Source organism: Hoplias malabaricus, chromosome 3 (genome assembly GCF_029633855.1).
Source record: "Hoplias malabaricus isolate fHopMal1 chromosome 3, fHopMal1.hap1, whole genome shotgun sequence".
Taxonomy (NCBI): domain Eukaryota; kingdom Metazoa; phylum Chordata; class Actinopteri; order Characiformes; family Erythrinidae; genus Hoplias; species Hoplias malabaricus.
Genome location: NC_089802.1, coordinates 14,233,728 through 14,254,029, shown reverse-complemented (window position 1 = coordinate 14,254,029; position 20,302 = coordinate 14,233,728). Strand labels below are relative to the sequence as shown.

Genomic DNA, 20,302 nt, shown 5'->3' with positions numbered 1-20,302 from the left:
ATGATGTTCCATTGTTTACATCAGAAAGTTATATTTTAGTGTATTTACCTGCACAAAAATGTGTTACATTCTGCTCTGCATTTCCCCACATTTCACATAACTACAGTGATAAGTAGAACGATGGTCTATGCTTCTAGTTTTCTTCCATTCTTTAGGTGTAACTCTATACTTATTGAACATATTCAGGCTTGTGTGTTAGCAGCATTTAATATCTTATATCAGCTCCCACTGCATCTTTTGTATTCTCCCTCTGGAAATAAAACACAGAAGCACAACCCAATACACAGGCACAAAGGCTGTAATGTAAACCACAAGAATCTAACCTACAAAACACCATTCAATAGCTTAGCATTTTAGGGTTAATAAACAATTCTAGTATATTTTTGAGACAAGGTAGTGAAAGGCTGTTGTCACCACTGGAGAGGAAAAAAAAAACAAGCATGCTTTTGTGTCGGATGAATCTTGGCCGGAAGGCAGTTCCCTTTACGAAGGGAACAGTGGCAGGACAATAGCTGCCAGTGTGAGAGAGCCTGGATTATGAATTGAAGCTGTAGCCACCTTTTATTTTTTGGTAGGTCAAACACCCTCATGCTTTCGCGTTCTGACTCCAATCCAGGTTTATTAACTTACTTTATTGTGAATGTTTTTGGCTTTTGCTTTCACATCATGAATTTCAAAGTTCCTTCTGCTCTCAGAGGAAGACCAGACGAGTAATGTGTCAGAGTGAGTGAGTAGCGGTTTGTGTGTGTGTGTGTGTGTGAGAGAGTGAGAGAGAGAGAGAGAGAGAGAGAGAGAGAGAGAGAGAGAGAGACAAGGCTGCTGGCGGCAATCCCGCCCACTTCTAAGCCCCCCACCTTATAAGGGACCTCAAGAATGGGAAAGACCTGCTGGCTGAGAAACACAAGCCAACAAGCAAGAACACCAGACAGAGGGAGACCCAGACACAAGGGTGACAGAGAAGAAAAGAGAGAGAGGTGGAGAGAGAAAGGAAATAAAAAAAGCTGCACAGATGGATGATCGGCCAGGTAGGTCAAGCGCAAGCTTTTCTTTCTGTTGTTGTTTTTTTTTTTTTTTCATGTAGGTACACTGCTGAGTTGTAACCACAAGACAAACTGTATTCTGTACTCATGAATGGCGGGAAATGAGCTGCATATAAAGCAGAAGGCTGGGGGTCTTTGGAGTCAAATTACTTGGGTCCAGAAGGCTTTCAGATGATTTCCTCATGAACTACTGTTGTGGACAGTACAGTGGTTATATACATCACTGATCATGCCGTAGCCTGATTTGTCTTATTGGGACACTTTATTGCGTGGTTTAGTGGATTAGTGAGTTTCCTGCCTTGGGTGATTCATCGACTTGTTTTGGAATGCACAAAATCCATGTACTTAAGCAGCAAGTGCTTTTGACATTTGACTAAGCAGTTTTAAACTGTGTGAGTGACCATGGACCTCAGAAATATCCAGAAAATGCCATAAAGACCATAACCCAAATCGACCTTGAATTGAGCTGGAAAGAGATTTAAAATTATGCACAACTGAACCAAAAAAAAAAAAAAAAAAAAAAATCCAAGCTAACTGTCAAACAAACCTTCATCAGCATATAATTTTTCATGCTGTATCTGCTGTAGTTTGGGAACGGTTCTATCACCAGATCTGTTGAAAATGAATGAGATGACTTGCACCTGGTTTAGGAAGCTGATAATCCACAAAGTGCTAAAAGCTACTTGACCCCATTTCATATTGAATTTCCATTATAGGCAAAGTGCAACTAATGGAAGTTACTGGATCCTCTGTAACCGAGCATGATGTACTGACTGATGCAATAATATGTCCATACTTGGCTTTTGGTCTCTGTCCAAGTGATTACAGCTGATGTACATTCTCTGAGGGCAGGGAGGTATTGCCTTTGTGCTCTGAATGCTACAGGGACAGCCTGAGAGGAAAAAGCAAGGAAAGACCGTTACGTAACCCTGAAGACTGCTCTGTGAGTACATACAGGCCATCTGGGAACCAAGACAGCCAACATTACAAAACAAAGGCCTGGCAGTGTTTCCTAAACAATGTCGCTATGAAAGTGCAGTTTGGTTTTTTTTAAAGAAAGGTTTACTACTGAGCCTTAAATGTCTGTTTCACTTAAAACTCTGCCTTAAACAAAGAGACCCATATATTTTGTAGCTTTTTCTTCAGCAGACAACTCCGATAGCTCATTCTTATGCTACAGGACAGAGCTGGTCACTTACTAAGTGCCATACACCGCCCACTCCCCTCATCAACAAGCCCCTCTTTTTACTGCACCAGGGGAAACCAAATTTCCTGTTGCTGACACAACAAGGTCCATGTGGAGGTTCCTTATTATTCAAGTCATGTGTCTTTTGAGGAAGTCCCCCAAGAGACTATTATAGAAGTGGGGCCTTGGTGATTCCCTTATTTTTTTTAAAAGGCCTCTCTGCAAGGAAGGAAAAACGATTAGACGTGCAAACTGACGACAGTTCAAAGCAGCACTATCTGCGTTATTAATACATCAAAACATCTAGGACTGGGTGAAATAATTGTTAAGGTCTGTCAAATAGAGGGACAATGTTATTACGTGAATCATATTCTGTTTAAGACTCTTACAAGCTGGATAAACAGTGCTGTGTCCATAATTGGCAGAGTCTGTGATCACTCGTTAATAGAGGTGTGAGTGAAACATGGGGTGCTGGGGCCAGCTCTAGACTTTTGTGATCATTGTTATTATCCTGTCATCACCGTTTCATGTTGCTCTGTTGGATACATAGCTAAATATTTCATTTCACTGCTGGTCGTGGCAATTAACAGAAAACCTTTTCAAGCACAATTCCTAAAAAGACACAAAAATTGCCACCAAAAGCTCTGTTATATTAAAGAAATTGTACATAGAGAAAATATATAATACAATTTTTTTCATAATGCCTTACATATAACTGGGGGTCATCTATTAACTTGGCATTCTGTTGCACTGACAGGTTCAGATATAAACTTCCTAAAATTAAAATGTAATAAAATCAAATGTATACATTTTACAAATGTATGTAATTTGTAAGTTCACTTTAACTTTTTATTAAGACCAAATTTCAACTAAATATTTCCAATGTTCTCAATGACAAGCTTTATTCTATTTGTTTATTAATATCTTTAGCTGCTCTACAGTCTGGTCAACATTGTTTGAGACTCCTCTGCATAATACGCCATACATTTTCAATTATGAGACAGATGTGAACTGCAGGCAGATCAGTCACACATAAATAATCTATGTCTTCAAAGCCATGGTGTTGTAACCCATGATGTTGTAACCCATGCAGAGTAGCATGCTGAAATTCTGTGTCTTGCTGAAATAAAAATTAAGTTCCTGGGAAAATATCATTGTGTTGATGACTTCGTATGCCTCCCCAATATACCAACATAACCCTCTATATCAGCATAGTATATTCACATATATGCAGATTGCATATGCCATGGGCACTGATGCACCCCTTTGCCTTCCTAGATGCTGTTTTTTTTTTTTACACTTTTCACTGGTAAAATTCTGTTGGGTGGTTTTCCATGGCACATAGTACCTGACAATCATTTTCCCCAAAAATATACTGAAACCTGGACTTGTCTGACCATATAACACGTTTCCACTATTTTCCAGTCCATCTTAGGTGATTTTGGTCCTGGGAACTTCAGTGTTGCTTCCTGTGCCACATGAATATATGGCTTTGTCTTTGCATAATACTGATTCGTGTTGCATTTCCTCATGCAGCGGCGGACTGGGTTAAATCTCAATGAGCCCATGTGGCTATGTTCATCAAGGTAACATGACAGTTTTATGCTCAGTGTTCATGAACATTCAGTAGCTTTTTCTGCCCTTGGCTTCGCACCAAGATTTCCCATGAATTGTAGATTATGAACCATGACTTATCCTTACTTGGCAGAAACACACCCTGGAGGGGGCTCCAGTCCTTCACAGGGTGACACACACACACACATTCACTCACACCTACAGACACTTTTGAGTCACCAATCCAACTACCAACTTGTGTTTTTAGACCTCGAGGAAACCCACGCAGACACTGGGAAAACCCACCAAAATCATCACAGACAGTCACCTGGAGCATTGAACCCATAATGGAAAATTCCACAAAAACTGAAAATTTTCATTATCTCAGTAAATACACTGTGCTGAATCTACATATAGCATGCATATTAGCTAGTAACATGGCCTCTCACTCGACAAGAAGACAGACTTTTACAACCACAAGGATAATTCTAAAGTGAGCTTTATAGTTTTAACAAGCATGAGATTTTTATGACCTTTTTATGAACATTTACCACAAGCGCAATGCTTTTTATCCTGCTCAGTTTCACTCTACATACCTCTCCTTTCAGCTTTCATTGCAGACTGAAGGAGAGAGAGCAAGCCCGTGAATCATGTACCTTTCTTAAAGAGACAGCACAGTTTCTTAACCATTAGATTTCCCTATTAGAGTTTAACTTATTTTAACATAACCATTAGTTTTTAACCACTTCAAAACACACAAGATAAAGTACTAAATGTCATAAGTCATAGACTATTTTACCTATGAATACAGATGTTCAAAATACAGTGCTTTCTGAGACACGGGACTCGTACATCTGTATTCATATTGAGTGCAACTTAAAGAAGTTAATTTGTCTTTAACTACAAATGTTTGCACCTGTGAAATACATGGCAGAGTCAGACTGGTGGAACAAACGTGAACATTTACTCTGGAGATCCCCATTGCTTTCTTTACGATTGTAAAATATCACAGCATTAAGTCACTGTGATGTAAGTCCTAAAACCCATTGTTTGTTCTCCTCAGTTTACAATAAAGTGGCCACTAAGTCATTATTTTCAGTCAATTGTATAAAAAAAAAAAACACTGCCAGGGTGTTGCATGTGAAACTACTAAAAAGGGAAATAGCTGACATATGTTTTTTGCTGGAAGGGCTCTGTTGTAATAATGACCCTAAAGTGTCAAAACAACACATCAACATCACAAATTGGCAAAAGCACAAAGACAGATGACACAAAATTGAAACAAGCCTTTATAAATGTTTGTAAATTCATGTCAGTTGTCACCATGAGCTTATGTATTTGCCATGTAGCCTTATTTCACACTTTTGTTTCACGCTTTTTTGATCATATGTACATCTACACCTGAATGAGTCACATGTAGCTTACCACAGCTACAGATCACATGCAAACTGCATCAGACATGCTTAGACTGTGGGCAAAAATGTGGGTTGAAGCTGTTGCACACAGCAGAAATTACATGTATGTTTATTGTTTTGTTGAACTTAACTTCTCATTTCCTGTTAAAACCGAAAAACTGAGAGTTGTAACTATAGTCAGAATACTTTGCATAATGTTTTTTTAGGATATTTTTTTATTTATAAAAATACAATATATTTTTCTGACAAATTAACAGATTTCCAACCTTTCTATGTTCTATGTATAATTTTTTTATGACCTGTGCTTAATCACTCTAACATATGGCCCAGACATTGCAAGAGATGAGCATCTGGCAGTAATAAGACATTTTCTCCTACTTGAAAGCCTAACAGCAGTGAATTATACGTCATCTTATTAAATAATCTGAAATACAGCTACACTACATAAGATTTGTTTGTTACAATTGAGAAAAGTTGCAGTACTGAGACAAAAAAAAAAGCCTTAAATAATCATAAAACAAACTCTAAAAATGCAATCTGGGTCCAAGAGCTGTTTATCTGAGTAACAATAGTGGGGGTGTGCCTTAGTCCTGAACTATAGAATGCTGAAAGTAATAGATGGAGTGATTTGAGTCAAGCTTGCTTGTGAGGCTTGGAGAGCTATGGCCAAACAAGCCTCTTTTGCTTGCATGTTCTCTTGTGGGGCATGGTGCACTGGTGTAAGCAGGAAACAATACAGTTTGACCACAATACAGAGCAAAAATAAGCTTCCAATGGAACATCACCAATCAAAAAATAAGCTTTTGTTTTAATTTTTTGTTTCCATTTGAAACAAGCAGTTCCATGTGGATGTTAAATTTTCATTCTGTTTGAAAGTACAGCATCACAAGGCTCACTTAAGCTTTTATTTACATTATCCATTCTTCCTTAAATGGATGCGTGAGGCTGACATTAGCTTTTCATACAGTCATTCTCTTCCAACTTAAATGGGCAATTTGCTGAGAGTGTGTGCAAAACCACAAGTCAGAATGTTCTCAAGTCAAGTCAAAGAGGCAGTGCAGCCATTGAGGCAGAAGGAACGTAATTTGTTGCCAGCCAACAAGCAGGGCTGAACGTAATTGGTTAAAAGGATTGGGTGGAGATTTCCAAATACCAGACCATAAATCAGTAAAGCTCAGCTAGACCCTCCTAGTTTGACTGCTCTGACTGTTAGAAATGACATTGGAAGAAATAAGTGTTCAATACTGTACACTTTGTTCTCTTTCATAATTTGAACTGTTGCAAAAATCTCAGTGTTTTGTTTTGCTTAAATGGAGTATATTGTAACTCAGTGCCTCCGAGGAAGCTGCAGAATGCTCAGCTGACTCTGAGGCAGATTCTGAAGAACTTATTTCAGTTATGACTGCTGCCTCAAAAGAAGCTGCAGACTATTATGCAATAAAATTTGTCTGCTCATGAGGCAGATTCTGTCTGTCTGCTCCAGAATGACATACAATAATGTTCTGCTTCCTCAGAGGCTGCAGGGCCTTATTTTATAATATTCTGTAGAGGCAGCAATTATAAATTAAGTCCAGGAATATAATTCTTCAAAATCTGCCTCAGAGGCAGCAGAGCTTTATAACATTCTGCAGCTTCCTCTGAGTTACATTACCCTCTATTTATGTAAAACAAAATACTGAGATTTTTTCACTAATTCTAACAAATAAAAAAGTTGTACTGTACATTTATTCTTTGTAAAGACAAATCTTTACAGGTTTATGTGACGGTATCTGTTTTAACCAATCACATTCATCACTGCCTGTTGGCTGGTAAATAAATTACTTTCTTCTGCCTCCAGAACGTTTTTGAGCAGTTCTTTTGCACTCGCACTAACGGACTTAACTCACCTTGAATGGTCCAATGCAATTTTGCTTTTCAGTTTCATGTTTTATTTATTCTCACAATCATCATATACATTTGCTTAGGAAACCAGAACACAGCACATCCCCCATACCCCAGAATGGATTTCTACACATTTTATACAATCATATCCACCAAACAAGTCGCTGATTCCCATAACTTCCACTTTCCAGTTTGGAAATCTTCTTGCTGCTGAGGTGGACTTAACAGTAACATGTGGAGGGGTCAAAGGTATAGGTCACCTAAAGACAACATGAAAGATTCCCCAGTCTCATTCTAGCCCCAACTCCCCCCAGCCTATTCAATCTACTTCTCATCGTTTGCTCACACAGAGCCAAAACCATAAATTAACTGAAGTTCTGTGTGTGTGTGTGTGGGGGGGGGGGGGGGGGGTTTCAAAGTAACTCCTGCTTCCAAATAAAATCCTATAAAGTTTCTTTTCCTTCTTTATGTTTCCTGAGACCAAGATGCCTGCTAGCTCTAAGTTGAAGTCGTCCAGAAATCCAGCTCAAGTTCTTAGACTTATCTACATTAGCAAATTGTCTCCTTCTACCACCACACAGAAAGCATAGTCTAAACTAACAAAATAATTATTAATAATTAATAACTATGGAGAGAGCATGGACTATAAAACCTTCCAACAAGAGCAATAAAGTGTTAAAACTGCCAGGAAACAAAAACAAAGAAGATGAGTGCAGTCATCAACAACTGTTCTATTCTCATCATTAAAATATTTTCAGTGGAATGGATAAATAAAAATGTGATGGCTGATAAAACTATATGATTCAGCGTCTACTCCTCCCCCCAGGGTTTCCAAAGGAAGTGTTAATGATTAAAAGTGAGAGAGTGAGTGCCATGGTCTTGTTGTTTGCTGATAAGCCAAATATGGAGGGTGAACCACATTTCATTTCGGTTGAAACGAATTATGCATTATGTTTCATGTCTCTTGTTGTTTTGGATGCTCTATGAATTATTTAGTTCTTATTATATATAAGCAATGCATATCCGGTTAGGTCAACAAAACAGTTTAAACTGAGCTTACTCAGAGGCTTAACAAAGTGAGAAGGCTGTGGGCATTCTGTGATAGTGTGATTCATTGCCAGTTCCCACATACACACTACTCATAACACAGTACCCAGTCTGGAGCAAAGAGAACATCCTTTTGACCAACTGAGACATCTGCTGGAATTGAAGTAATGAGCTCTTGTCCTCTGAGAACTAGTTAGTTGATCTCACTACAGATTCTTTATCTACTTACTAACATTGTACTCTTTTTGTGCATGAAGAACCATTTAACCTTTAAGCAATTTCCTTTCATAAGGAGAAGCTATGTCTGCATGACTTAAAAAATGAAGTAGAACTGACCTTTAATTTTATTCAACACACAATAAAAGGCATCAGATCAGAACAGATGTCATTTACAGAGATCATCCTTAAAAGCGCAGTTACAAAAACAGCTGGTTTATAAGAGATATATAGGGAGTGGAAAATGCAAATATTACGTTTTATTTTTGGTATGTAGAATATTTGGTGTTGGGCACTGTGATTGTAATTCTGAGGGTAGAACATTGAATTGAATGTTCACACAGTGACATTGAATAATGTTGCCCTATTGTCATATACCATGGTGGTTCTTGGAAACTGTAAGATGTTATGATTATGTCTTACAGCCTAACTCTATTATAGCAGTATATTTTTGCCAACTTTGCCAGATCCATTCTTACAAATGGATCACATTTTCTTCTATAAGTCAGTGTAACACAAAAATTGCAGTGTTAAAACATGACATCATGGAAAAAGGAATGGAGGTTGCGTGTCTCACTCTGTCTACACTCATTAGTCATTTCACAACTTAAAACCGTACTACCAGACTTCTGACTTCTGTTCTCATCAAACAACAAGAGCTATCTGTGGTCCAATCTGCTATTTATGACATAATTACAAATTACCCAAAAAAGATGATATTCAACCTAACTAAAGGTTTATTAGTAATATAGTAACTAGACCTCTGAAGTCACTAGCATCATCTGGCAATCAGAGCTCAAACAATAAACTCTAAAACACTGCCACAAGCCACCAGAAACAAAGTATTTCCTGTAATTACAGTGAGAATAATTAGAGTCATCCCAGTTTAATTATGTTCAGATGTACATCTTATATGGTTCAAGGGTGTTGTTTGGAAATGTTGGAAAAAAAGTTTATGAAGCCTAATATCATAAGTGTAATCATTTATAGTCACATATGGTCAACATTTTCTTGTCTGAATTCACCTGGGAGGCCACAAACCCAGAACAGCTGTAGGTCTTTCATACATTTGACTACAAGCACACCTCCTGCCTTTATCAGTTCAGAACATTCTTTTCATAATAAGTAACTCTTGGCCTTGTGGGATGGTGTGTGTGCGGTTTCTTTTCATTTTCGTCTACAGAGTCAGTCTGGAGTTGCCCAAATAATGATATCATTGTGTGCCTGATCTGAGGCCAACTATTTTCTACTCTTCTCCTGATTGGTTACAAGAGCTTGATTTCCCAAATGGCAATTATGTGCAAGCCTATTTTTTTCCACTTAGTGACAGGCTTTCATGCACAAAATAACTTAATAATAATACAAGCTTCAGGATTAATTGATATGTCTATTTAAATGATACCTTCTAGTTTTATAAGAGAAATCAGTCAGTGTACTCCAATGTTTTTTCTTAATGTTATAATTATTAAGCACACACTGTACTAAACCTATTTGGCCATCGCCATCTGCGGACCTGCCCTGTTGAGTAGAAACTAATCAATTGATCTCATGTGAGTTGCACTTTATGCCTTGTTCAAAAATTCAAAAAATTCAAACATATTAAATAATTGCTTGCATAAATAGTGTTTGAATAATTTGGTATTAGTGGTGCATGGTGGCGCAGCAGGCAGTGTTGCAGTCACACAACTTCAGGGACTTAGAGGTTGTGGGTTCAAGTTCGGGGGGGGGGGTCCTTTACACCTTTTTTTGCTACACAAAACATGGGAATTTCTTTAATTCATCCGAGAACTTACATTTACGTTTCAGCATGGCTGCTCGAGATGAGGGTAGGTACATGAGCTTTGCCTGATGTAAACAAGGACTACTGACGTGCACACTGACCAATTAAATGTTTACAGAGAAGGTTATCGACCAATAACGGTAGCTCTAAGGTCAGACCGTCCAATCCGAAGATTTTAGGTTACTTCACCACGCCCCCTTCTCACTCAAGCGAAACAAACAGAATAGAGGAGGGCGGGACCAGTTTGTGAACGAAAAACGCGTCATGTAAGATCTAGAAAAACAAAATCCCAGATGTTTGTGAAATTCCCACCGCACATTTTTTTAAGTCTAAAAAAGAGGACATGTCCGGGTAAAAGAGGACATGTCCGGGTAAAAGAGGGCGTCTGGTCACCCTAGCCTTGCGCCCACTTCCGGGTAAGCTCTGGACCCAACGCGACCCTGAATTGGACAAGTTGTTACAGACAATGAATGAATGGATTGGTTTTAAGACAATTTCAGTGATTTCAAAACAGTTCAAAAATATTTTCTCTCCATTTACTAAATCTCAAAATAAGCACTTGACTGAACAGGAAATTTTACCTCAGTGAATGAGGCACAGACGATCTTAAACAATGCACATCTGACAGCACTCAGACATTATTCATCTGTGGTAATGTGTTTGTTAGGCAGACATCAGGATTACTGTAATAAGTAAGTTGCAGGCCTTACACTAAGCTAAATGTGCACAAGTGATCACACACCTGTCATCAGGACAATACCTTCCACACTGTCATTAAGACATGGTTTCAGTCCTCTGATCTCTACTAATGCAGACTCCCATAGCCAGATACACCTCATCCTGCTGTTGTAATTCTTTTGATGTGGATTGTGGTATTTAATTCGTATTGGTGCACTAAAGTGAAAAATATAATTCAATTTCCTGTTCCTGTTTGCTCAGATCTCAGTCTAATTCAGAGCTTTGAAATTTCCCAATGTACCCAAATTTACAAAGTTTTTCTTGCTTACATTTAAATAGACTGTGTCTGTAACTCTGAATTTAAGATTGATGTATGTACATGAGCTCTATTCTGATTGGCTGTACAGCATTGAGCTTCAAAAACAAAGTAGCCTTTGTTTAAAAATACCTTATAAATAAAGTTATAAATTGTCAGGGCTAAACTAATTGAGACCTAATAGATGTGCATACATAAATTATGTAGGTTCTGTGACATCACAAAATTCATTCAGTCAAAATTGCCTGTTTTCCAGCTTAGGTTCTACGTAGGGAACAAGTGGGTTGGAATAGAACGTTACATTATGTAATTTTATTCATTTATTTTTTTGTTTAATAACACCACTAACTGTGATCTCTGCTCTGCTGTATCAACTGCTATTTACCATTCATGCAACAAATCCCTTGGCTTATATCTCCTCAGGCAAATGAAGCAGGATCAGCACAGACAAGCCTACAGATGATGCATTAATTCTGCTGTACCTTGCTGAGTTCCAGTAATGCCCAGCTTCACACTAGACTAGTATTATTTTCTTCTTTCGGGTGCAACATTGTATAGATGCTCACATGGTGATAAGTTTCTTGCTAAGTTATTGCTTATTAGAGGAATGACACATTTAAGGAGAAATTCATGGGAGATACTCAAAGTGGAGCCAGACCAGAAGTGAGAATTTATTAGCCAAAGAGGGTGAGTGTCTGCTGTATTTTCAAACAGAGTCACACACATTGACTTATTGTGTATTTACAGTTTTCATCAGAGGCCTGAAATCTGAAAGCAGATTTTTGGCTGTTCACAACCAAGCCATGGGTCACTTAATTTGGAACGGGTTTGTTTCTTTCCACTGTTGCTGTAGTAATGACTTACATTTCCTGTGTAATGTTCAAAGGGAGGCACAAATAATTAGGTGTAGCAGGCTTAGATATGGTGTGTTTGATCTGGTACTGGTGTTTGTAGGAATGTTGTGGAGACCTTGTCCTTGGCCAGACAAGAATTCCCTTAAAACACTTTGGCTGATGTGACAAGTCAGGGACAAGATTACAAAGCTTAACTATACACGCCACACAGTGCCGAGAGCTGTGAGTGGGTCTTCTTGTTTAGATCATTGGCAAATAATTTGAAATGACTGAATTTGGTTTCAGAGGAACATGCTGAAATCAGTGACATACCCCTGCTCAAACTGAACTGTTACGCAATGGTGGGATAACTGTGAGATGCGGCATCCACCCATCACGTGGTACAGAATTACTATTCCTTGAAACAAGCAGTCCCAAGCTTTGTTACTGTACTTGAAGAAATACTCTGTATTAACTTTTACCAAGCTAAAAACATAAAAATACAAAAATTAATTAACCATGGATGCTCTCTTTATCATCAGAGTGTTTCTGCCATGATATAGGGGAGAGCAAGACTAAATGCAAGGCTGAATGTTGAATAATTTTAAAAGTATTTGAGCAAGACTGATCACCTCTGCTACAGATGATAACAAAATAAATTACTGTTAGCATTCATCACCTGTAAACAGTTCCATATAGATATTCAATGTTGACAACAAAGTGAAAAAACTGATGCCAGGGAAATAAAATCAAACTAATGTCAATTAAAATAACAACTTTTTATTTTCTTTATTTTTACCATGCAGAAGCTATTCACACATTTGTTTGCATATATAATTGATTTTTATAATTGTTTACTTTGTTTCTCATTGTTCAAACGTAACTCACTTGGTGGAGGCTGTATTTTTGCAAAAAATCCAAAGACAGGATGCTTTGGAACAAAAGGATATCTGTCTGGTTATTAACACATATTGAATAATGAGCAGAAGTGATCTGCAGGAAGTGACCCAGGCAGTAATAAATCTAATGCTGCATTTGTTATTGAACTGACACTGAACACTTCTGTCTTCTTCATCACTGTTCTCACTGTCTTTCTCAAACTGTAGAAACTGGAAATTTACATTAAAAAAACAACAACAATAAAGCATAATTCATATTTTTTCAGTTTGACAAGGGCTCTGTCCAAGCATTCAGTGTTAACATTTAACAGTTCACTCACTGCTGAGACCCCGTCTCCATGGAGACCCTCGGGGTGGAAGTGACTGCACCGCTCTTCCTTCCTCTGAAACCACCACGGTGTTCATACTGCTTTTACCTCCGACGGGATTGTGGCCAGAGTTTGGGTAAATTCGCAGTGCTACTAAGTCCTCAGTCCCGTAGTTGTAGTCTCCCTCCGAGTGTATGTCACCAGGAATACTTTCCGTTTTGCGGACCAAAACCTGTTGTTTCAAACATTAACATTTCGGGGACCTTTCGTTTGGGGTTACCTAAAGCAGGTCCACACAACGAAAATAATCACATTTTAAGGCGAATACTGCTTTTAAATTTAGGGGCAAAGTTAGGGCTAGGCAAATGTACTTACGGATGAAGAAAGTCTCACAAACAGTTGTCGGAAGCGTAAACACTCGACAGTCTTCGCTAACGTTGACGTTAGGCTTGTTTTAGTCGCTGTAGCAGATAGAGTAAACACACTGTAATGTTATCTATCACTAGTGACCTGACTGTGAACCTGCTGAAAACTTTCAAAACGAGTTGGATATATGTATGTATTTTAAAAGCTGCCAAATCTGTTGCACACAGCTGCATTTTATTTAAGCTTGCTTCAGGAAAAATAAAGTATTTCTCAATGTTGTATTGATGATCTATTCCAGGAGGACATTAACATGATGGTATGGTTCTGCCTTGAATGAGGAAAACATTAACACTGGAACATCACTGCAGGGAAGCAAGTCCAATATTTTAAGGACTCTCTTGATACCCAGAGAATTTGTCTCCTAGTACATAGATACATACATCATCCCCAAGTGCAGGCATTCACAATCTCTGTCCCGGGGAGCCCATATGCTCCATATTTCTCATACTTTGCACTTGATTCAAGGCAGTAATTTATCAAGCTCTTCATGGCCTGAGCCAAGCATGTTAGAATCAGGAGAACGCCAATATTTGTAGAGCATGGCATCTCCACGTGAGTCATTGAATTTACAATAGTGAGTGGAAAAATCATTCCTTGAATCAATAAGATTGTGGTTCAGGACATGAGTTCAGAATGTTTATCAAAGACAAATATCTCTTGTACGAGTCAAAAGGTTAAAAACTGATGTATGTGAGATATATATATATATATATATATATCCCACATCCTCGGCTTGAATGCTGCACACATGGGCTTCCAAGAGAGGATGAGGCTCAAGCCAGAGGGCAGACATGAATTATGTAGGTGGTGTTTGAAGGCACCTTGTTTCACACCTCCGTGTGACCTTTAAAGCCTGTGCTTTAGAGGTGTGGCTTTGAAAGGACAACAGAATATACAAGTTAGGAATTTTTCAGTTGGATTTTTTTATAAACATTACTGGTTCCTACAAAATCAACTACTCCAGCTTTAAGGCATACTGAAGAGGTCAATGTGGAACAAAGTTTATTTGAGATGCCATTTGCCCTGCACAAGAATGACGGAAAAATAAGGGTGTAGGAAAGCCTGATTTGTGAAATATGTTGGCCATGTCCTTGTTGATGATGTTACTTCCAGCTACACCTAATGAATTCTGAATTGTACAGAAACATCTTTATATGATCAGGTTCAACAAAAAACATAAAAGTTGTTATAGGATATGACCCCAAATATATTGTTACTGGCTAGGCAAGGCAAAAAGTGGCATTTACGTGAATATTCAGCTTCCGGGTGAGAGTACGCTGCGCGCGTTTGTTGCTGCCGCTTCTCGCTGGAATTATTATTATTATTTATTTTTATTTTTATTCTTCCCCCCTCCCTCGTCCCTGGTTATTTGTTTACTTTTTCAACTGTTTAACTCCTACGTCTGACGTCTCTCCGGTGGATTCTCTGGACTCCGTTTGCGAGTTTGTTTACATCGACGCGCTGAGCTGCATCGTGCTGTATGCGGGTGAGAGTTTGCTGTGCGCGTTTGCTGCTGCCGCTTTTTTTTTTCTTCCCCATCTCCGGAGTTATCCTGGTGGCAGGCTGGTGCTACGGGGTGGCAAACCTGGCGAGGCCTCAGGCGTTTCGCACGGGAGTTGTCACCACCCCTTTTTTTTTGCGCACCCTCTACATTGATCATGGCGTTCGGGTACACGCCAGCCCAACTCCACACTTTTTGCTTTCATTCTCGGCTTGACAGTTCCACGTACAAATTATGTCAGTCACTTGGAATAACCCGGCGCCCACGCTACATTAATCGCTCCTCCAGACCTCGACTTACGGCGCATCGTTCTTCGGACTCTGCTATTCCTGTCATATGGTCTAGTGGGCGGAATCAGCGCTTCGCATCTCCGTACAGCTCTCGAGGGATCAACGCTAACGTTCTCTGGTCTTTCCCACGAGCCACCCCACTGCCATCGATGAACTGCTCTGTGGTATGGGTAAGTGCCTAATAGTTCGGTATAGGAAAAACATGGACTCTTGCAGCTTTTTAAGACAAGTAGCGGTCTTATAAGGATACACCCACTATAGAGTGGGTGGAACCCAGGTAGGGAGCATGTGATCCCTAGGGGAAGATAAAAGGGAGCGCACCTAGGTTAGTTCACTTAGACTTTGTCTAAGCGACGGGACGGCGGGAGTTGTCTGGTGCGTTGCGGCCGCTACTAGGAGAACTGTGCGGGTGCGGGTGCGGGTGCCTGGAGCCAATCGCTTGAGAACTAGGGAAGCGCAGGTAGCTGAATCAAGGTTCGGAGGCGTTCGTGTTGCTTGACTGCCGCCTACTGATACATTTTGTGTCTACAGAACGTTGGTATATCAATCATATTGACAACAGCAGTGTCTTTTTACTCGGAGTGGGGCTGCAGCCAGAAGTGCTGCGGGACATTGTTCTTTTCTCCCCTGTGTTTTGTGTTTTTCTTTACATATGTGGACATTGTTTTAGCTGAGCCACTTGTTACCGTTTTACACATTAAAAGATTTTATTAATACTGTTTTGGGGTTTAGGCCTTAATGCTGTTAGCTGTAACGTTTTGTGATAACATATCATAGGCTGTTTTTATGTAGTTGCACCCAGGAAGGCGCTTCTTGTTGTTTTTAGTTTTCTTTCTTTGTTTTGTGGTCAAGGGGTGGGTCACCCCAGGTGCTCTGGTGGTGCTCTTTTTGGAGGTGGTTTACTGTGGTGCTGTCATCTTGCTTTTGGTGACCGTGGTATGATATTGGTTTTGTGTGGTAGTGTTATTGACTGCATGACTAGTGTGCAATCCAAAGGGCTCTGTGGGTTGGGCACTTCCTTGGCCACATTCTATTGGTCTATGATATGTTACTTGTCTATATGTATATCAGCTTAAACCCCATACAGCCTTTTAAGAGTATCTACAGTATTTAGTGCATGTTTTAATTAACTGAAATAAAATTTTGTATTGAGACTTGGCATCCTAAGTGATACACGTGTGTTATTGTCTGGCCCTCACACTCATTCGGTTGAGTGGCCTAGCAAGGGGTCCCCTTTCCCATAATATAGGGGTGGCGTAGTCGATTTATTGAATACCGTGGTTGTGTACAGTGTTAGCCTTGGGCGTCTGGGGTGTGGTCCACCACCCATCATGACGTACCCCAGAAGAGCCGACCCTGGCACATTTGGCGTAGTCTGCAGGATAACAATTAGTTGTGCCGTATGTCAATTTCACCGTGTATCTAATTGGATGTAAGTGATAATTTTATTACAGTGGCTCAGTGTGTATGGTATAGGGGTGGAGAGAAGACCGTGGTCAGCAGTGGGATACTGCTGCTGAAATCATCATCCGGACCATTGTAATATTTCAGTGATTCTGCTGGACAAGATTGGAACAAGTATAATTATTGCTCTTTTGATTTGTGGATAGTATATATATATATATATATATATATATATATATATATATATATATATATATATATATTATTATTATTTTTTCTTCCTTAATTATTAAAATGGCTGATGTGGCAGAGCAGTTGAGGGCTCTTACTGATTTGATGCAGCAGCTTCGTGTAGAAAATACTAGGCTTAGAGAAGAGATGACACAGAGGGCAGTTGCTACTCCAGCAGGAGAAAGTTCATCTGCACAGCCTTCCATTCAAGGTGATGCTCCGGAGGATCCAGTCACTGCTAGTGGCGTAATTGAGAGATTGATATATGTGCCGAGAGAAAGGAAATGTCCTAGGTTTTCAGGAGAGGTGTCTAGTAATTCTCTTGCCGTTGAAGATTGGATAGAAGAGGTGTGCAGGTTTTTGGCATTACGTCCTGATTCTCGCTCAGAACATGCCTTGACTGTATTTGACCTATTAGATGGTGAAGCTCGTACAGAGGTTAAATTCCGTCCAATAGGTGAAAGGAATGATCCAGAGAATTTTTAGCATTCTTACCAGCGTTTATGGCTGTGCTCAGTCTTGTATTAGTTTACAGAATCAGTTCTTTCAGCAGTGACAGCGTGAAGGGGAGTCTCTAAAAGCTTATTCTCATGCTCTACTGTCTTTAATGGAAGTAGTTAAGCGTCGAGACCCTTCTAGTTTTTCTAGCCCAGACATGTTACGTGATCAGTTTATTGAACACGTTAGGGATGTTGTCTTGAGGCGGGAGCTACGACGTCAAGTCCGACCCTAACCTCTCTTTTTTTGCAATCCGTAGTGAAGCACTTCGTTGGGTAGAGGAAGGTGAGTCCTCTAGCATTCGAGCCTGGGCTCATTCTGGTTGTACTTATACAGCCCAAATGTCAGGAGGGGGGGGTTGTGGGCTCGAACCTATCTAATGTTACACAGTTGATTGGGAAGTGCCCCACAGTAGAGATTATTGTTGGGGGTGTGACAATAACCTGCTGGTTGGACACTGGCTCCATGGTGAGTACTATAACTCAAGAATTTTTTGAAGAACATTTATCCCAGCGATTTCAATCATCTTTACAGTCCTGCTCATGGCTTCAGTTAAAGGCTGCAAATGGCTTAGATATACGTTATGTGGGATATGTGGAGGTTGATGTTCATCTTTTGGGCAAAGTTTTACCGAAAATGGGTATTTTAGTCACCAAGAATGTCCCGGAAGCCCACAAATCTTTCCAAAAGGGAAATTCCAGGTCTGGTAGGCATGAACATTATTGGGCCATGCTATAAGGAATTGTTTTTACAACATGGGCAGGCTCTTTTTAAGGTTCCAGATATCCAGCAGGCAGGTAAAGTCTGGCAGCAAGCTTTTGTTGAATGTCAAAAGTTAAAGCGTATTGAGCAAGATGGTAGGGTTGGTTTGGTTTGGGTCTGACAGGGTCCTGCAGTTCGGGTGCCGGCAGGTGCCATGACGCTTATTTCAGCCTCATACCATGATGGCTACGGTTCTGTGGTCTCAGCTGGATTGCTAGAGCCTGTGTCTTTTGCAAATGGCTATTTGCTAGCTACTGTCCAGTCTATCCAAGCAGAATATGATTCTGGCATTGACTTCTCTCAACTTGCCTGGCCATCCTTTTCTGCTCAAGAACAGGAAGAGGCTCAAGTATTGCTGAGAGAGTATCAGAGTGTTTTTACTGAATATGAGGGAGATCTGGGTTGCACTACATTGGTTCAGCATACAATCCCCTTACTGGATTCAGTTCCAGTGAGAACTGAGATATCGGCGCCTACCTCCTTCACAATATGACTTGGTGACAGCTCACATTCAAGAGCTTGTAGAAAACCAAGTGGTACGTCCTAGTTCTAGCCCTTATGCTTCCCCAATAGTAATGGTGCAGAAAAAGGATGGGTCAATTCGCCTATGTCTCGACTACCGCCAACTCAATGCCAAGACTCGCAAAGATGCCTTTCCTTTGCCCAGAATAGAAGAGTCCTTAGCCCCTCTCAGAGCATCTAAGTGGTTTAGCACTTTAGACTTGGTGAGTGGGTATAATCAGGTACCTGTAGTAGAGGAGGATAGGGAAAAGACTGCTTTTTGTACACCTTTTGGATTGTTCGAGTTTAATCGGATGCCATTCGGTCTATGTAATCCTAGTACTTTCCAACGCCTGATGGAGCGAATATTTGGAGACCAGAGCTTTCACACGCTCTTGTTGTATTTAGATGACATTTGTTATCTTTTCACAAGATTTCCGACAACATCTTCAGCGACTAGATATGGTGCTGGGCTGTTTTAAAAAACACAATTTGAAGCTCAAATTGAAAAAATGTAATTTTTTTTCAACTAGGGTTAATTATCTGGGACATGTAATATCAGCGTCAGGAGTTGAGACTTACCCAGAGAAAATTCGAGTGGTTGCTGATTGGAAACGTCCCACGTCTGTTAAAGAGTTGAGATCCTTTTTAGGGTTTGCCTCCTACTATAGGCGTTTTGTGGAGGGCTTTGCCAAGTTGGCTGCACCCCTTCATAGACTGGTGGGAGCTCTTCAGGGCTCCAAGAGACAGCCCAAGCCAAGGTTGCTTGGCACAGTAACTTCACACTGGGATGAGGCATGTGAGGTAGGCTTTCAGACCCTAAAAGATCGTCTGGTGAGTGCACCTGTATTAGCATATGCTGATTTTACAAGCCCTTTTGTGGTGGAGATTGATGCTAGCCATGCAGGGTTGGGAGCAGTGCTGTCCCAAGACCAGGGGGGACAGCGATGTCCTATTGCATTTGGCGAGGATTGTGTCCTAGTGAGCGTAATGTCGAATTGCAGTGCAATGAAGCTTGAACTGTTAGCCCTTAAATGGGCCTTGACAGAGAAGTTCAGGGAGTATTTGCTAGGTGCTAAGTTTACTGTGTACACTGACAATTCCTTAAGCTATCTGCAATCTGCGAAGTTAGGTGTGGTGGAGCAGCGTTGGGCATCTCAGTTGGCACTGTTTAATTATGAGATCAAGTATCGGCCTGGTACTGTTAATGGTAATGCTGACGCCCTTTCTCGGTTGCCTACCACTGATAATCAGCCTTCAGTAGGTGTAGGGGGGATTACGGTTCCCTCTGACGTTTCTTTGGCTATAAATAGGACAACATTAGGGCCCCAGGTGGCCTTATACTCGGCAGTGGATGCTATTCCATCATGTAGCCTGGCAGACCTGCAGGTCTTGCAAACTGCTGACCCTACTGTGGCAGCGTTTGTGCGCTATTGGAGGAGAGGGCAGATACCTACGACAAAAGAGTTGAAGGGTGAGAAAGAAGGGGTTAGGGAACTGGTTAGGCAGTGGCCAAGAATTGTGGAAAAGGAGTTT

General features: G+C 40.2%; 1 protein-coding gene and 1 long non-coding RNA gene across 7 annotated transcripts in view; one reads left to right on the top strand and one right to left on the bottom strand.

The window, feature by feature from the left end:
• The first annotated feature begins 897 nt into the window (after positions 1-897).
• The window catches only part of entpd1 (ectonucleoside triphosphate diphosphohydrolase 1), a 32,547-nt gene continuing 13,142 nt past the window's right edge, over positions 898-20,302 (top strand). The window contains exon 1 of one of the 6 annotated variants that reach the window (XM_066665470.1): positions 898-1,025. In XM_066665470.1, the coding sequence (XP_066521567.1) occupies positions 1,010-1,025 (16 nt within the window). In that variant the 5' untranslated portion in view covers positions 898-1,009. Of the gene's footprint in view, positions 1,026-13,250; positions 13,290-15,521; positions 15,541-15,722; positions 15,746-15,795; positions 15,845-20,302 lie in introns of those variants that run through there. The other 5 variants (XM_066665476.1, XM_066665471.1, XM_066665472.1 and 2 more) reach the window with 5 other exon arrangements.
• LOC136692244 (uncharacterized) lies at positions 12,769-13,662 on the bottom strand. The gene is made up of 3 exons (XR_010801931.1): positions 13,529-13,662; positions 13,166-13,433; positions 12,769-13,055 (listed from the first exon to the last, which is right to left on the bottom strand). It is a non-coding gene; the product is annotated as an uncharacterized lncRNA (long non-coding RNA).